The sequence below is a fragment of the Triturus cristatus genome, chromosome 7 (genome assembly GCF_964204655.1).
Source record: "Triturus cristatus chromosome 7, aTriCri1.1, whole genome shotgun sequence".
Taxonomy (NCBI): Eukaryota; Metazoa; Chordata; class Amphibia; order Caudata; family Salamandridae; genus Triturus; species Triturus cristatus.
The window spans coordinates 669,239,305-669,256,662 of record NC_140590.1 but is presented as its reverse complement, the minus strand read 5'-3'; the positions used below and the strand labels follow the sequence as shown (position 1 = coordinate 669,256,662).

General features: G+C 46.8%; 1 protein-coding gene across 1 annotated transcript in view; it reads right to left on the bottom strand.

Annotated features, from left to right (window-relative positions):
* The window catches only part of LOC146810323 (dual specificity mitogen-activated protein kinase kinase 6), a 419,950-nt gene that overhangs the window by 157,181 nt on the left and 245,411 nt on the right, over positions 1-17,358 (bottom strand). Inside the window, exon 5 of the mRNA XM_085617318.1 lies at positions 1,822-1,941. Coding sequence (XP_085473444.1) covers positions 1,822-1,941 — 120 coding nt within the window. The remainder of the gene's footprint in view (positions 1-1,821; positions 1,942-17,358) is intronic.

Below are 17,358 nucleotides of genomic sequence, written 5' to 3'. Positions count from 1 at the left end.
GTGGGGAGTTCAAGATTGAGGGCGTCAGCCGCCCAACGGAGGACCATCGTGTAGGAGGCACCTTCCTCCATCGTAGGCAGGGGGGAAGCGAACGTCGAGGAGACATCGAGGTCGCCTGCCTCCTACAAGTCGTCCACCCAATCCTGCTCGGAGTCACATTGCCGGGCAAGAGGGTCTTTGGACCCTTCCCAGTCTTCGTCTGCTCTGGCGTACAGGGAGCAGGTTGCGGCTGCAAAGACGGAGAAGGGACGAACGGCGTCGGGAATGGCGCCGGCCGGGGTCGGACCAAAATGGTCCTGGAACCGGGGCAAGGGAGGAATAAACGGCACCCAGTGTGGAGCCGAGGGCAGCACTGGGGTCGGAGCCGGCAACGCTGCACCTCGTGGAGCCGGGGCCGGAGCCACTGGCGCAGGATCCTGTGGCGCCGGGGCTGGCGCCGGTGGCAGAGCCGCCGGGCCAACAGGATCTGGACACGAGACCGCGGGGCCCGAAGGCACGCCGACAGAGGAGGTCCATGGTAGCAAGGAATTCTTGCACCTGTTCGGGAGTCGCCGACGGATCCGGTATGGCGGGTAGGCCGCGGGACTCCCAGGCTTCAGGGGAGCTGCCGGGGCGAAGCCCCTGTCACCCGCGTCTGCCTCCGGGGAGCGACCGGGAACATCGGAGTGCGAACACGCTTCTTCAACTTCTTTTTATGGCGCCTACTGGAATCCGAAGACATGGAGCCTGAGGAGCGACGGCTCCGGTCACACGAGCGGTCCCGGGAACGGCCCCTGGACCCGGAGAGGCGACGTGACGAATGCGGGACCAACAGCAACTTCCTACGCCGCTCCAGCAAGGCCTTGGGGGCCATGGCTCGACAGTCCCGGGAGACGTGGGCAGTCTACAGGCAGTAGAGGCAAACATCGTGGGGGTCCGCCACCGACATATTCCGGCGACAGGCTCCACAGGACTTAAAGCCGGGCAGCCCTATGTGCACCAAGAGAAAAGAGAGGAGACAAAAAGTTTCAAAATAGTAGTCAAAAAGTGACTAAGGTACGTGCTCAATCCGGATCTGAGCTTGCTGGCACGGAAAAAGAAAGATATGACGTCAGCGCGCATTGGTGGCACCTAAGTACTCTCCGTGGTGTCATCTCGGCGCTTACGACGCCAGTGACGGACGCGGAGCCGCACGACCCCACCTACTGACGCGCAGGGGTACTGCTAAGTGAAACTTTCCAGATCCACTCTGACGCCTGGGGATATTCTAAGGTAAGGAATCTATCACTAACGTGTATCTTTCAGATATAACCTTTATCAGAATTTTCTTCAATGCAAAAGATATACAATAAAAGCTGGGAGGGGGGGGGGACAAACAAATGTAAGTCAGGCCCAAAAAAGGCCACTCTTATAAGCAACGCTGAAGAAAGAGACACTCTGATAAAAACTTCACCAAAAGGATCATTCTCTTAGCCGACTTAGGATGATCAAGTCTAACTCTAAAGATCTGTAGAGCTACCTTCTTGAATTCACCGCTCCTAACTCTATGTCTCTCATTAGCCGCAGGTAGCTTCAATGAATATACTAAAACTCATCATGTTGTTCCTAGATTTCAAATGCTAGTGTACTGCCACCTGGTTCAGCAAGTTTGTCTGACATCTCTGATCTGTGGCATCCCTTTGGCTGCTCATATGTTTTGGTATGAAGGCCATCTGGTTATGGAGTTCCAGAGCTCTCATTAAGATATTGTGCATTCACTAGTACGGCTTATTTAAGGGTTCTAAAAAGAAGAGAGGTTATTGAATACATTCTTGTAAAAGTAAGTATCAAGCACTGTGATACCTCTCTGAACAGTGCTCCGTAGAAGGTAACTGTGAAGTCGCAGTCCACTGTCCGCATGGAGATGTCCAAGTCCATCAGCAACCGCTTCTGCTCCAGGGTGTTCACAGTTGCTCGGATGCGCTACGAAGAGAAAAATGACATGTCTGAGAATCAATAATACTTGAAAAGAAGATGGTGTTAGGAAAATGGAAACAAAGGCACACTATAAAAGGATGAAAATAATTTGCCTATCCATTCTCTTGTGAGCAAGTCCGACCAAGGACTACTGACCTTGAATGTTGAATGCTCCCAAACTGTTTTTGTTTGACTACTCATCACATATTATCAGCTAAAGCAAAGTACTTTACCTACACACTCAATGAAATTGCAAACAAAAGCAGAGCACTCTTTAAGATGATCAAGAACTGCATCAACCCCAGGCTGGAGTCTACTATTCACACTCAACAGATAAGTGCTATACCATCAACTACTACCTCAGTGAAAAAAATACAGAAGACCAGACAGTACTTCGACCACACCAAGCCTGCTTCTGCTCCTACATCAACCCCTTCTCACTGAACCCACAATGATAATCCTTTAAAGCTTATATTTCACAGAATTTGTCAACAAAGTCTCCAAGTCCTCCTCCGTCATGAAAGCTCTCTCTGCAACAGCGTACACCCACTACTCATCATTGTCAATGCCTCCCTCACTCAAGCTATCTTCTCAGAAGCTCTCAAGACAAACCAGATCCATCAACTGCTAAAGAAAACCTACACTAGACCCTAATGACCTGGCTAATCACTAACTCATCACTCACCTAACTTTCATCAGCAAGATCATTCGAAAATCCGTTTGGACTCAAATTCAGAATCACATCAATGCTAACCATCTCCTGCAAAACTACCAATCTATCTTTGGATCATGCTACAGCAAAGAGACCTGTATCCTGCTCATTATAAAAGAGGCCCTCCTGAGCACAGTGAAGATTACCCCACCGCCTGAAGGAAGACCTCCAGAAGTCATAATCACTGCCTTAACAACTCCCCAAACTGTTTAAAAGGTTGGTGACACCAACACACTGCAGACAAACATATTACAAAGGCACATACCTCTGCACAGATCAGACAAGCTTCCAGCAGATGCACACTTGCACACTTAAACACAGGCTGTGCATAGAGAAAAGTGTAGAGACTTGTACAAGCAGTACAGGCACACTGCAGACATACATCTGCAGGCAGACACACACACATCCTTTGAAGGAAGGGACTCCTTACAGACACACACAGTCTCCATCTCCCTCTCCCCACAGCCCTCTCCTCCCCCACCCCTTCAGAGTCGTTCTACAGAAACACATTAAATAGGCATGCACATACAGACACAAACAGACTATGTCACCACCCTGCACACTTTCTGTGGAAAATCCTCATCTCCAGCAGGCCTCCCTTGCAGCAAACACATCACCACAGTGGTTTACAATGATACTTGCACAGAACTGATGCACAAAGAGAAACTAGGGTTTTGTCTGTGGGGTTTAAGTGTGACTGGCCTATTGGGATGAGACTGTTGCTAAAGATTTTGGTAAAGCGTAAAGGGTCCCAGGTTACCCGGCTGTACATTCAGTGGCGGTTCTATGAATAATGATTTTATAGAATCCGAGGCTAGGGGAGAAAAGAGGTATGGTAGGACCCAGAGAGGAAAAAATGAGATGAGCATAACAGACACACAAATGGAGCAAGAGGGAGAGGCATTACAGGCCCAGAATTTCAGGCGCATAAGAAACATACTTGCAGAGTTCCAACTGGCCCAAAGTGACAAAGGAGAGACCAAAGAGCCATTCATCTGAGGACAAATGGCAAGCAAACTGCTTAGATCAGGTATTCAAATGGCTGGCATGAATGGTCTCACTTCAGATGCCTATATCTGGCCTCTTACAATTATGTGGGAGATATGATCTCCTTCCTCACACAGCCGCCCCTCCTGCGCTCTCGAGGATACAGTATGCTTTAGCTGTATGGGAAATGCAAAGAAGGGCACCTGTTTCAGGATACATATTCCCACTGTCAACAGCTCCACAGTGCCTCCTCCTGTGCCCACGCCCAGACTGTCTTTTCCAATAGGAAAAAATGCTTTTCCTGGCCGAAGGCTCAGGATTCCCCCTACCAATCCTAGCCTAGACTTCAAGTAAGGGGTTCTGGCAGGTTAGAGGTTTTTTTCAAATGTACAGGGATTCATATTTGCTTCCTGATTGGCTGGGATCAGCACAAAACCAGAACATTTCTACTGCTAACCAAAATTAATATCTAGTTGTCCGTTGGATAACAAACATTAACACTTCTTATTCTAAACAAGATAACAATGAATGTCAAGCAGTTCGAATTTCCCATCCCTGATCTTATAACTGCTACTCAGTGGAAAAAAAGCTTCACTGAGGAATTCCTTAAGTACAGCACTGATAAACTAATTTCTTCATATTAATCAATTTTCCTAGATTTCTACTTCTGCCAAGAAAAGGATGAAGATAACTCACGAATCTCTCACAATTTCTTCCTATCCGACATTAACCTATTTCAGCAATGTAGCACTACTCTGAACCCGATTTTCGCAACAACAAAAAAAGACCACAGAGATCACCTCAACAGACAGCCGAGTTCACCTCAAAACACCATTAGATGGTAATTCAGAGACCGCAATGATAAACTCTGGAAACATAAGCACTATGAGTAAAAAGTTTCGTTTTATTGACTCGCATGGTAAAACTACCAGTAGGGAAGAGGAACATCCTTCAAACGTTTTTAGAGCGGTGTGCTGTAGGTGAACAAGTTACCTATGTTCGGTAACGGTATTTCTGGTAAAGACTATCTAGCCACAGATTCCTCACATTTCGGATATTCCCCAGGCATCACACTGGACCTGAAAAAGTTTCCATTCTACCTCTGCCTGCCACAAGGTGGCTTTGTGGGGCTCTGCACTGATGCATTTTCGCTCCGAAAGTAAAGAGTGGGACCTATGTAGGTTCAACTGCTACGCACCAACTTGAGTTGCTTTTGAGGCAGTCCGTGTCCCAGACGTGTTGCCCCAAAAGCAAATCGATAGACCAGTGTGCAGATTCAAAGACTTGAGATATTATCAATGGGTAGAGTCCAATCACAGAACAGGGAGAATGGAAGGAATCTGCAGCTATATATTGTCTCTAACAGAAAGAGCTGTACCGAACGTACGTAACTTGTTCTTCTAATAGAGAATCCTAGCCACTAATTACTCATCTTTTAAACTGATACCAATGCAGTTCCTATTGGAGGTAGGCCCATGAATGGACTCAAACCAGAATCTCCTGCAGGACCGAGTGGTCAAAGTGCCCTTTTCGGCAGACTTGGCTGTCCAGAAAACAGTGCTTCATGAACATATAGAGGGACGATCACATAGCTACCTGGCAGATGTCTAGGACAGGACTCTGTGTGCTAATGCAGTTCTAGCAGTTTTGTCCCTGGTGAAGTGAGCGGCAGCCGTCTGGAGGCTGCTTCTTTGGTAATGCATAAACGTTATCTTAATGCAGAGACCGATCCAGGGGGAGATGGCTCTTGTCTGCATTTCCTTACCTTTTCAGCTCCAGAGAACCCTACACACAGAGCCGACCATTCACCCAGTGTTCTTTCGATCAATGTAAAAGCTGATAGCGCTTTAGGAATCCAGGTGATGGAGCCTTCAGGGGTGGAGCACAGAACATCAGCAGGGTGAGAGCTTGACCAACGTAGAATGACATCACAACATTTGGTGGAAAGGAGGCTCGGGTTGCAGAACAAGCTTGTCTGGGGAGAAGGTAGAAAATGGTGGACTGACACTAAGTCTGAAGCTCACTCACATGCCGCGCCGAGGTGAGGGCATCAAGGAACATTGTCTTAATAGTAAGGAGCAGTAAGGGACAGCTGTGAAGCATCTCAAACAGAGTACACATCAAATGAAAGAGGGCCAGATTAAGATCCGATTGGGGCATTAAAATGGGAGAAGGAGGAAACATATGTTGTAGCCCTTTCAAAAAACCACTTGACAACTGGTGACTTAAACAATGAAGCCTGCTCAGGCAAAAGTGAGAAGGCTGAACGGGACAAATGATAACCCTTAACCGCCCCCAAAGCAAAGCCTTGCCGGGCAAGAGACAACAAACACCCAAACATCAGATAACGTGGCCTGAAGGGGCTCATTGTGGCATATGAAACACCAAACCACAATTATGTTCCAGCGACCGGCATATGTTTGTCGAGTGACTCCTGGATGCAAGGGTGACATCAAGGTGAATGAAGGTGCAGAGGAAGGTCAAAGGTGTTCAGCTGTTGTTGCTCAATCTCCATGCATGAAGGTGACGATTGCAAAGGCCCAAGTGCAGAACCCTGCTTTGTTGCTGCAACAGTTGGTACCCCTGCAGGGGAAGCTTGAATGGAGGGCATATGCTCAAACCCAGGAGTTCTGATTTACTGCTGCATCAATCGCTTTAAAGTAGGAGTGGGGAACTGGAAATGGAGTGTTCTGCAGGGCGTAAAACCCAGGAGTTCTGAATACCATACTCTCCGGTGCCCAGGGGGAGCCAAAAGAATGACTTTGTCGGTCCTGATTTTCTTGAGAACTCGAGGCAGGAGTAGTATCATGGAAAGGCATACAGGAATCCAGAGTTCCTTTCCAGGCAGAATGCATCTCTGGGCGAAAAACACCTTGGAAACTCCAACAGGCAGAAGTGCTGACATTGTGTGTTTTCAGTGGTGGCGAATAGATCGAGTCAAGGTTCTCCCAATTCGCAGAAGAGGCCTTGTTCCACCGCCAGGTGTGCCTGTCACTTGTGATCCACTGGCGCTGATGGCTGTGTTTGTATGCCCTGCCATTCAAAGAGCCTGCAGGTAGTTTGTTATCAGTAAAATTCTCCGGTGGTCTTGCATCACCTCCTGGCACAGTCTGAGACCCCACTCTGTCTACTTTGTTACAATACCAAATAGAGGTGGTGTTATCAGTGAGCACCTGAACACGCCTTCTCTTGATGGCCAGAAGGAAGGCTTTTTGTGCCAAATGGATAATCATCCCAAGCAGGATGGGTGAAGCTGGGATTCCGCCAGAGACCATTGCCCTCTGATCTCCTCATCTCCCAGTTTGCTGCCACAACCCTAAAGCGATGCATCTGTCATGACTGTAAGCTATGGCTAAGGTAGAAAGAGGGGTCTGCCTCTGACCCAACCTCAGCCGAGACCCCACCACTGCAGATCTTTTGCAGTCTCATCCGAAATCTGAATGTGGCCAGAAGGCCTCCTTTATGCTGGGCCTACTAGGACTTATAATCCCACAGCAGAGCCCACACATGCCACCTGGCATGCTCAGGCAGCAGGATGCAGGTGAACACCAACCCCTGTAGCCTTAGAGTCTACCTCAAAAATCCAGAATCAAGGTTGAAAGATAAGAATCATAGCTTCAATGTCTTGGACTCTCTTTCCCTGGGGGAAGGCATCAAACCAAATTGTGTTGTCCAGAATGGCTCAGATGAAACGGAGCGTCTGAGAAGGAGTAAGGTGTAACTTTAACACACTGATAGTGAACCCCAGGATTGACAGGAGGATTGCTGTTGTCTGGAAGTGGTTGACAACAGCCTGGGGCGTAACCGCCTTCAAGAGCCAGTCATCAAGGTAGGGGAAGACAGGCACCCCTGACCATCAAAGGTGTGCTGCCACCAACACCATCATTTTCATGAACACATGAGGGCACTGGTTAGACCAAAGGAGAGTACTGCAAACTGAAAATGCTACTGTCCCACTATAAACCACAAGTAGCACTAGTGGGCCAGCAGGATGGGTATTTGGAACTAGGTTTCCTGCAGGTCCAACGCCACACCCAGTCTCCAGGGTTGAGGGGAGATACGAGCTGGGCTAGTGTGAGCATTTTGATTACCTCCTTCCAGAGGAAGGCATTAAGAGGGCTCAGGTCTAAAATAGTCGCAGGGCTCCATCTTTCTTGGGCACTAAAAAGTAGCAAGAATAACAACCACATCCTTGTTCTGGCACTGGCACCCTCTGAACAGCCCCTGTGGCCAAAAAGGCTTGCAATTCCTTTTGCAAAACAGAGAGATGGATTGCCGTCAATTTCTGCAGGTACGTTGGGAGATGCGGCGAGGAAGAAAGAAGGGTTAGGAGTAGACCCTGTGAACAAATCTGTTGAACCCACCTCTTCGATGTTATTGCTCTCCAACACGGAGAGATTCAGTGGAATATGCCTCCCATCGGTTGGATGTGCTCCAGTAAATGCACGTGAAAAAGGTTTAGCAGGTGGGCATGGTAGACGAAGGGGCTTGTTGACCTTGGCTGCAGGATTGGTGGACACCACAGACTTGACAACAAAACTGCTGGTGATGGTAGGGGGCATCTCGGCCAAAGTCTCATAAATAGCAGTGGAACTGTGACAGTTCGTGATTTGGGGCAGACAAGACCAGAGAGTGTGCGTGGGGTCTGCTCTATTTAAAACACTCTACAGCAGAGTGAGCTTGCCTCCAAACAGGCAGACTAGACATCACCTGAAAAGCACTGGGAGCATTGGACACCACCGGAGAATCCATTCGATCACAGCCATTCTCAAGGGATGGTCTTATCCCTCGCCATTTATGCCCTACGAGCATCCATGAATTACCGCCGGTCGCCGGTTCATTCTACTACGATCAACAGGCCAGCTACAGCATTCCAATGACTTGGCAGCCCGCTTCATTGGTTCCTGCACCAGACTGTCCTGCCTGGACATGACCCCAGCCTCTGTATGCCCTGCTGGGGGATTTGCTCACACCTTAGGAGGCAGAACCTGCCTCCATTGACTTTGGGAGGCCTTCATCAACCGTTTGTTTGCTCCTAGGCCAGGAAAACTTCCAAGTGCCTAACATGCATATTTTGCCTCCGGGATGCTCCAGAACCCCCAGGGCTGCTCCAGAACCCCCAGGCCTGCTGTGCCTCTCCGCTTTCCGACTTTCCCTCCAAGGGCCGCCTGCTGTGACCCTGAGTCTCAGCCAATGGCTTGTGATCTAAATATGGTGAATTGGCATTGTGGAGCTTCCGGACCATCCATCAGCCCACCAGGAACCTGTGGTCCCCCTCCCTGGCTCTTGCCTCCGTTTCCCACATCCATGGTACTCGTGCCGGGCAACGTTTCTTCTCCCACCTCACAGTGAAAGCCTGGAACGACCTTCCCTTCCACCTCTGAACCGCCACCTCCCTCCCAGATTTAAGGAGCAGCCTCAAGACCAGGTTGTTCGAATAGCTCTACCCACGCAGTGCCTCGATACCCGTCGGGGTGATTAGCACGCTGTACGAATACAGATTGATTGATTCATTGGAGAGTAGAAAAGGCAAACTTCTTCCTGCGGAAACAATGAAAGGAAGCATCTCATTGCTCCACCATCTTGCCAATATCCCATGAACGCAAGTTTAAAAATGGAGCGTTCTGGGTGGAACAAGAAGTAATTTTTTCCCTTGGGCCTCTTCGCTTCCACTGGAGTACGATTCCCGCAAGCACATGCGCTCTGATTGACTGCCAGCAACATGAGACTTAGTCCCCCGCCTTGAGCTTGTTGAAAAAAAAAATATGGGGGGACCCAAAAGAGAACCCACTTCTCCCGCGGCCCCCCAAAAATCACTGTTTTTTGCTGCAATCCCATGGGACTTAAACAGTATTGCAGCAAAAAAAATAAAAAGTGGTAGGCACAGCCACATTGTGTAATTAAGTAGAGGGGAGGGGTGTCCCCCCCTCCCCCGAGCCATTTTTGAGTCCGGGGACTCTATCCCTTGGGACTTATTTTAATAATTATGGGGAGGGTGATGCGCGGCCCCACTCCCTGAGCTGTTTTTGGCCCTGGGGACCCCATACATTGGTACCCAATTTAATAAATATGGAGAGGGTGGCACGCAGCCCACACTCCCTGAGCCTTTTTGGGCCCGGGGAACCCATCCCCAGGGCCCAAATTCATTATTCTGAAGGGGGGTGGCCAGGGGCGAGGATATCCTTCCCAAGCGTATTTGGCCCGAGTACTCCATCCCACAGGACTTAAAGTATATCTTAATATTTTAAGGAGAGAGGGCCCCCCACCACTGAGCCTTCTAAAGGTCCTGTGGACCATCCCCTAGGCCTACTACTTAAAAAGGGAGCGGCCCACATATCCCACCTCCCTGAGCCTTTAAATACCCTGGGGAATCCATCTCCCAGAGCCGGCTCGCATACTGTGTTTCAAAATAAAATGGTCCCGCCAGGTATGAGCAGACTTGTGTTCTGTTTTCCTTCCAGCACTTCTGCTAGCAGAGAAAAAAGAAACAGACTGCTCCTGCCAGGAGCAATAGCGGCTACCGCGGCTCCTAACATGCGGTTTGTATGTACCCGAGGTGGGCACCCACTTATATTAAAGACATGCCCCAGGTGATGGGGTCCCCAGAGTCATAATAGGCTCAGGGAGGGAGGTTGGGGTCTACCAGGCTTAATGAGGTGCGAGGAGGGGGGTCACGCATCCCCCACCCCTTTTAGAAAAAGCAAAAAGAACCCTAGGGGATGGAGTCCTAAGGGATGAGAAGACAGGATGCGTTTGCCCCCCCCCCGTTAATAAAATACGACCCCAGGGGATGGAGAGCCCGGGGCCTAATAAGGCACGGGGGTGGGGGTGGGGGAATTGCTCCTCCCTTTTAAAAAATGGACGGTGCCAGGGAAGGCTCTCTTCTAGGGCTAAAGGAGCCTCAGGGAGTGAGGCGGAGCGCCCCCCCCCTCCTCTATTAAAAAACGGACGGTTGGGGGGCGTTAGGTGGCAATCGACTGAGATGGCCGCACACCGATAAAGCTCTCACCCGTCCGGACGAGACGATATCCTTTAGTGAATCCTGAACTGCTATGCCAACCCGCAAAGTGCACTGAGCGGTGTCGGAAGCACCGGAGACTGCAGCGTGAGGTATCTTGGCCGCCCGATGCGGTCTGAGCTGCTCCTGCAGCCGGTGGAAGTTTCTGGCGGCTGGACACCTCGCGGACCCTGGAGGGGGAGAGCGGCTGCCGCGGTTACGCGAAGCCGGTGCTGCGCGGCCTTACTGGGCAGTGGTGGAGCCCCGGTTTTGATCCCTGCGGCGCTGACGGAGCAGCGGGGCGGCCGCGACCTGCCCCGACTGGAGATTGCGGCGGACTGATCCCGAGTGGCATACACAAGACTCTTCACCCGGCGGCTGCTTGTGAGCCCGCCCGGGTGTAGGTGGCGGGCCGCACTTCCCTCGCGCGCTCTGACCCGAGGCGAGTGGCGGGCCCCCTCTGAGGTGGCTGTACCTGGGTGAAGGCCGGAGGGGCTTTTGGGGCTGCCGAGGCTCCCCTGATGAACTCACTTTGGGAAGACAGTGCAGCCTAACTTCTGCCGCCATCTTGGGAGTCTGGTGAAATAACTTTGTGAAGATAGTGCTGCCTAACCTCCTCCGCCATCTTGAGAGTCGGGAGGAGAGGTCCCTATTACGGGGTCTGGTGGAGCTGCCCCCTCGCTGACAGAAGTTCGGGGGATCCTGGCACAGTGTGACGACCCCTCTCCTGGTGGATATAAGAGGGCGTCCCGAGAGTCAACTGCCTGGATCGCACGCCTGGTGTGGTGAGTGGCGGCCATTCTGCGTGGACCCTGTGGGGAGAGTGTAGTATATAGCTTTAAGATGTATAAGAGTCATACAGTTCTAGATTGTAGAATGTATTGTGTGTGTGAGTTCTGTAGTAAGACAGTTCTGCTGTGGAGACTGTCAGCGTTGGTGGTGTTATTCCCGTGTGCGGGGGGCTGTAATAAAGAACTCATCTTATACCATACTTCTTGAGTTGGACTTCATTTATGAGTATACTACAGTATACTACATTGAATTGGCGACAAGGATGCTCAGCCCCCTGCCAACGTTTGGAACGAGTGCGTGATTTCAGACTCAATTTGGGAAATTTATGGATTATACGACGAAAGGAATCACAACGGAAGTTACAACTTGTGCGTGAGTCCAATTGCGCTTGCTAGCAATCCGTGAGATAGTTTTCTTTTTGTTTGTTTATCCATTTAGTCAACCCTGCCAACGCTAGTGCTGCGTATATTTGAAAGTGCGGCAGTTATTTTAAGACTTCAGTATTGCTTACCTCGCGCGAGTGACGACGTCCATTCTTCAGCGCGTAAGCTTGCTTTGAAAGACGCTTCTAGCTGGTGGCAGAGCAACGCGCAATACGTCAGTCTACGTGTGTTACGAGGTCACGCAACGTGACCCTGGCGGCCATCTTGGTTATCTGATCAGTGCTAGAAATGCAATACAAGTGAAGCATTTCGATCGGAACATCGTTTCAGACAGTTTTCAGTTCAAGAAATTTACCGTTTTGCATAGAAATTCCTCCATTACCATTTTATTATTTGCCATACTTATTTATAGTAGACATTTAAAGTTAAGTGAACATGGATGGTGAATCTAGCACAGTCTCCACTGCAAGCAAGAACTCACAAAGTACAAATGTCAGCATAACTCTCAGCAATCCAAAAGAATTCTTAGTTAATCCTGGAGAACCCGTTATTAAATGGCAAGAATGGAAAGAGTATTTCATTAATTACATTGCTACCTTGGAGGATAATGGTAGTATTATGTCTCCTGAAAGGAAAAAAATAATTTTAATGCATTGTTTAGGACCTGAAGGTCTCAGGGTATATAATCAGATGCAGAAAAATGAGAGGAGCGCAGATGTTGACGTGTTCAAGTGCGCAATTGCTGATCTTGATGAGCATTACTCACCTATTGTGTGTGCGGCAGTATCTAGACGCACATTTTATAAACGGAAACAGGAGACTAATGAATCAATCGAAGATTATGTCTCCGCTTTAAAGAATCTTGCCATAAAGTGCAAATTTGGGGCTTTACATGACGACATGATTAGAGACCAAATAGTCATGTGTACAAAGAATAAAAGTATCCAAGACAAACTCTGGATTGAAGGTGACTCTAGCCTTAAAGACATCATTACATTAGTTAAGAAGGCGGAATTGTCAGAAAGGTGTGCTAAAGCTGTTTCTCATTCAACTGAGACAGTCACTGTTAATAAAGTTACTGACACCAGAAAAGACAAAAGTGTTACGTACAAACAATCTAAATCGTATCAAAGCAATTGGAAACCACCTTACACCAAGAAAGAGGAAAATTCTTCTTCTCAGTCCGGCTTTGTATGTTACAGATGCGGAAGTACTGCGCATACTGCGAGATTTGAAAAATGTCCTGCTAAATCTACAAAATGTTCTGTATGCGGAATCGTGGGACATTTTTCTAAAGTTTGTAGAAGGAAGCGTTATAAAAAATCACATGTAAGTTGCATCACTAACAGCAATTCAGATTTGTCAGACAACAATGAAGATGAAGACTCTCCAGAGAACTCGAGTATTTCCAGCGGCATTACAAAACATGTTGTGGTCAATATTACGAGCAATGATAGCAACAAACCTTTATGTATGATTTCCTTTGGAGGTGTGGTGTTACAGGTTGCAGCGGACTCTGGGTCTCCTTTCACTATCATTGCTAAATCAGTTTGGAATGACAAATTTGTTAATGCCATTGGTCCACAATTGCAACCCACTGATGTGAATCCAGAAAGTTTCACGGGGCAAAAAATTGATATGTTGGGTTTCAGATCTTTAATTTTTGAGTTCAAGGGTAGAAGAGCACTATGTAAATTGTATGTAGCTCAAGATGGGCCTTCAGTTTTAGGTTGGAGAGACCAACGTTCTTTAAGTATCATTTTGAATCCGAATAGTCCTGAGCAAGTGCTTGTCATGTGTGAAGCGGAGAATACTAAGAAATGGGTTTTAGAAGAGTTTCCAAAATTGTTTAGTGGCAACATTGGAAACCTTAAAGGTTTTTCGCACCAAATTTTGACCAAACCCAATGCAGTTCCTAGAGTTCATAAAGTACGACACATTCCATTAATTGTTCGAGATGAGGTTAAAAATGAATTAAAGAAATTATTAGATGCAAATATTATTGAACCAATTGAGGCATCTGAATGGATTTCTCCCATAGTGATTGCTAGACGGTCTAATGGGAAAATTCGCATGTGCATAGATTTGAGATATTTGAATGAGAATATAATTGTTGATCAGTTTCCTCTCCCGAGAATCGATGAAATGCTTGCACTCACCAAAGGGGCTAAATGGTTTTCAACAATTGATTTGTCATGTGCATATCATCAAGTTTCGTTACATCCATTGAGTAAACACCTTACAGCCTTTTGTACCCCTTTTGGTTGTTACCAATTTCGTCGCATGCCATTTGGGTTAGCATCCGCGGCTGCGGTATTTCAAAGGCTTATGTACGAACTTCTGGGTGATATGCAAGGTATAATTTTCTTTCAGGACGATATTCTTATAATGGGTCCTAATAAGAAGGTTCATGATGAGCGTTTAAGGAAAGTCATGAATATCTTACAAAATAAAGGGGTTACGGCGGAGCTTTCAAAATGTAAATTTGCAGAAAATAGTGTAACTTACCTAGGCCATGAAGTAAGTTCTTTAGGTATTAGACCCAAGGCCAGCTTAGTAAGAGCCATTAAAGATGCTCCCCCTCCCAAATCTAAAGAAGACCTTAGATCCTTTTTGGGACTAGCAGAGTTTTACTCTAAATTTGTGGACAAGTTTTCAGAAAAAACTTGTGTAATGAGATCTCTTCTCAAAAATAAGGCACAATTTATTTGGTGTAATTCATGTCAAAAGTCTTTTGAAGAAATAAAAAAAGCTGTAGCGCAAGCACCTAGTCTCCAAGGATTTGACCCTGGTGCACGAACTATTGTCACCACTGATGCCAGTAGCAAGGGGTTAGGGAGTGTGCTTACACAATTGGGTGAGAATAATGCAGAAGTTATTATTGCCTTTGCTTCAAGATCCCTTACCCCTACTGAGGAACGTTATTCAGTTGTTGAAAGAGAGACCCTGGCTTGTGTGTGGGCCCTAGAACATTTTAGAAAATTTCTTTGGGGTAGGAAGTTTATTTTACGGTGTGATCATAAGCCTTTGACTAAGTTACTAACCACTGAAGGGTTAACCAGTGCCACAGCCAGGATAGCGAGGTTATCAATGAGATTGCAAGATTTCATGTACGAGGTGCAATACGTTCCTGGGGCTAAAAATTTTACTGCAGATTTTTTGAGTCGCATGTCTTTACCTTTAGTTGAGCTCGATATGAATCCTTGGAATGAATTCTCAGTAGCTCACATTTCGTCAAAAGTCCAGTGCAGTTTTAGTAAAGAGGAATGGCTTGAAGCAGAGAATTCAGATCAAATTCTACTTGTTCTTAAACAATTAATTATGAAAGGATGGAATGGAATTGATAAAAAATTTGTGAATGATGACTTGCGTGGTTTTTGGGAAGTTCGGAATGAACTGAGTCTTTCAGACGAGTTTGTTTTACGGGGTGACAAAATTGTACCACCGAAAAACTTAAGGAATAAAATAATTAGTTTAGGCCACGAGGGGCATTCAGGAATCACTCGCACCAAATTGCGTCTAAAAGAACTGTATTGGTGGCCTAAGATTGACTTAGATGTAGAAAGGTGTGTAAGATCGTGTGTTAAGTGCGAAGTTTCGGATAAAACATTGAAAACTTTCAATCCACCTTTAGCTTCTCCTAGTTGCCCCAATTTTCCTTGGGAAGTTGTAGCTATTGACTGCATGGGACCAATTTGTTGGCATGATAATTCGCAGAAATACATTTTGGTACTCGTCGATACCTTTTCACGATGGTTAGAAATGTGTGTTGTGGATACCATCACTACCAAAACAGTGATAACATTCTTAGATGATATCTTTTTAAGAGAAGGTTTCCCTAAGTTTATCTTATCTGATAATGGTGTACAGTTCAAATCCTGTGAGATGAAAAATTATCTGAGTGCTTCTGGGGTTCAACAGAGATTCACAGCATTATATCATCCTAGTGGCAATGGTATTGTTGAGAGAGCTAACCGCAGTATTAAGGGTGTCATACAACTTGCTAACAAAGGTGACCTATCTTGGGAAGAAGAATTAAAAAAACTCCTTTGGGCCTATAGAAGTACTATTCATGGTACTACTGGTAAAAGTCCTTTTTCCTTAATGAGAGGGAGGATTCCCCATTCAAAGATTAATCCAGGATGGTTGAATAAAAGTGGGATGGTTTTGTGTGATATTCCTGTTGTAAGAGAGAATATCAAAGATTCTCAAATGAGAAACAAGTCCTATTATGATTTAAAACATGGTACTAAACAAGTTAATTTACAGAGTGGTCAATGGGTTAGAATTAAAAGTGCTAGGAAAGTGTCTAAGACTGAAAGCAAGTTTAGTGAGCCCAAATTGGTTGTCAAAGTTATGAATAACACAGCTTTACTTCAAAATGGTGAGGTTTGGCATTGTAGTCGTCTGGCACCAGTTTCATATAGTTCTGAATCTGAAGAGCGGAACAAATGCAAGAATTTTTGGTGGCTAGATACATGTAAATTGTCACAACATATTGATGATTCTAATCCAAATGATGAAAATGTTAATCAAAGGATATCTTCTGATGTTAATTTGGAGGTTTCACAAGATTGTAGTGTTGTTCCAGATAGTGTTCCTGTTCCAGAGGTTCCATGTGATGAAAATGTTTCTCTGGGGGGCAATCATCAAAATGTTCAGGATCCTGTTTTACCACAAGTGTCTTGCGATGAAAACATTGTTAAAACGTCTAGTGGTAGAATTGTCAAGAAACCAAAATTGCTAGAAATTTTTGATTGTACTTAATAATATGTAGATTTTAAGTTACATTTATTTATTTATTTATTCATTTTTTTTTTTTTTTTTTTTTTTTTTTTGTTTTCATTAAAGAAGGGGGATTGTGTAGTATATAGCTTTAAGATGTATAAGAGTCATACAGTTCTAGATTGTAGAATGTATTGTGTGTGTGAGTTCTGTAGTAAGACAGTTCTGCTGTGGAGACTGTCAGCGTTGGTGGTGTTATTCCCGTGTGCGGGGGGCTGTAATAAAGAACTCATCTTATACCATACTTCTTGAGTTGGACTTCATTTATGAGTATACTACAGTATACTACAGAGAGCTGAGGGGAAGGCCTTTCCCTGAGACCATATCCTTGTGCAACTGGGAGACTCTGCGGCTTGGTGGTGCCACCGAGGTGGGGGTGTGGTCTGCCTGCGGGGCATTATAGTGGGGCCCCGAGTCACTAGCTGGGAGACTTTGAGGACAGGAGACACTGGGGAGGATGTCACCCCTGGCACCTAGTGGGGCCCTGGGGGCATCGTAGGACTCTCGCCGCTTCGACATGGGCCGCACTGACGCCAAGCAGGCGAAATTGCCTTTTGAGGCGCGTAAACCCTCCAAACCCCACGCAACTGACCAGGCAGATAAAGATACCATGGAGGAGGACTGGAAATCCCTGCTGCTGGGAATGAAACTGATTCTTACGACGATAGTCGAGAAGATAGATACTATGAATGCCCGCAGGGATGCCCACTCTCCCCGATCTTATTTGCTCTAGCCATAGAACCTTTGGCTGCGAAGCTACGGCAGCA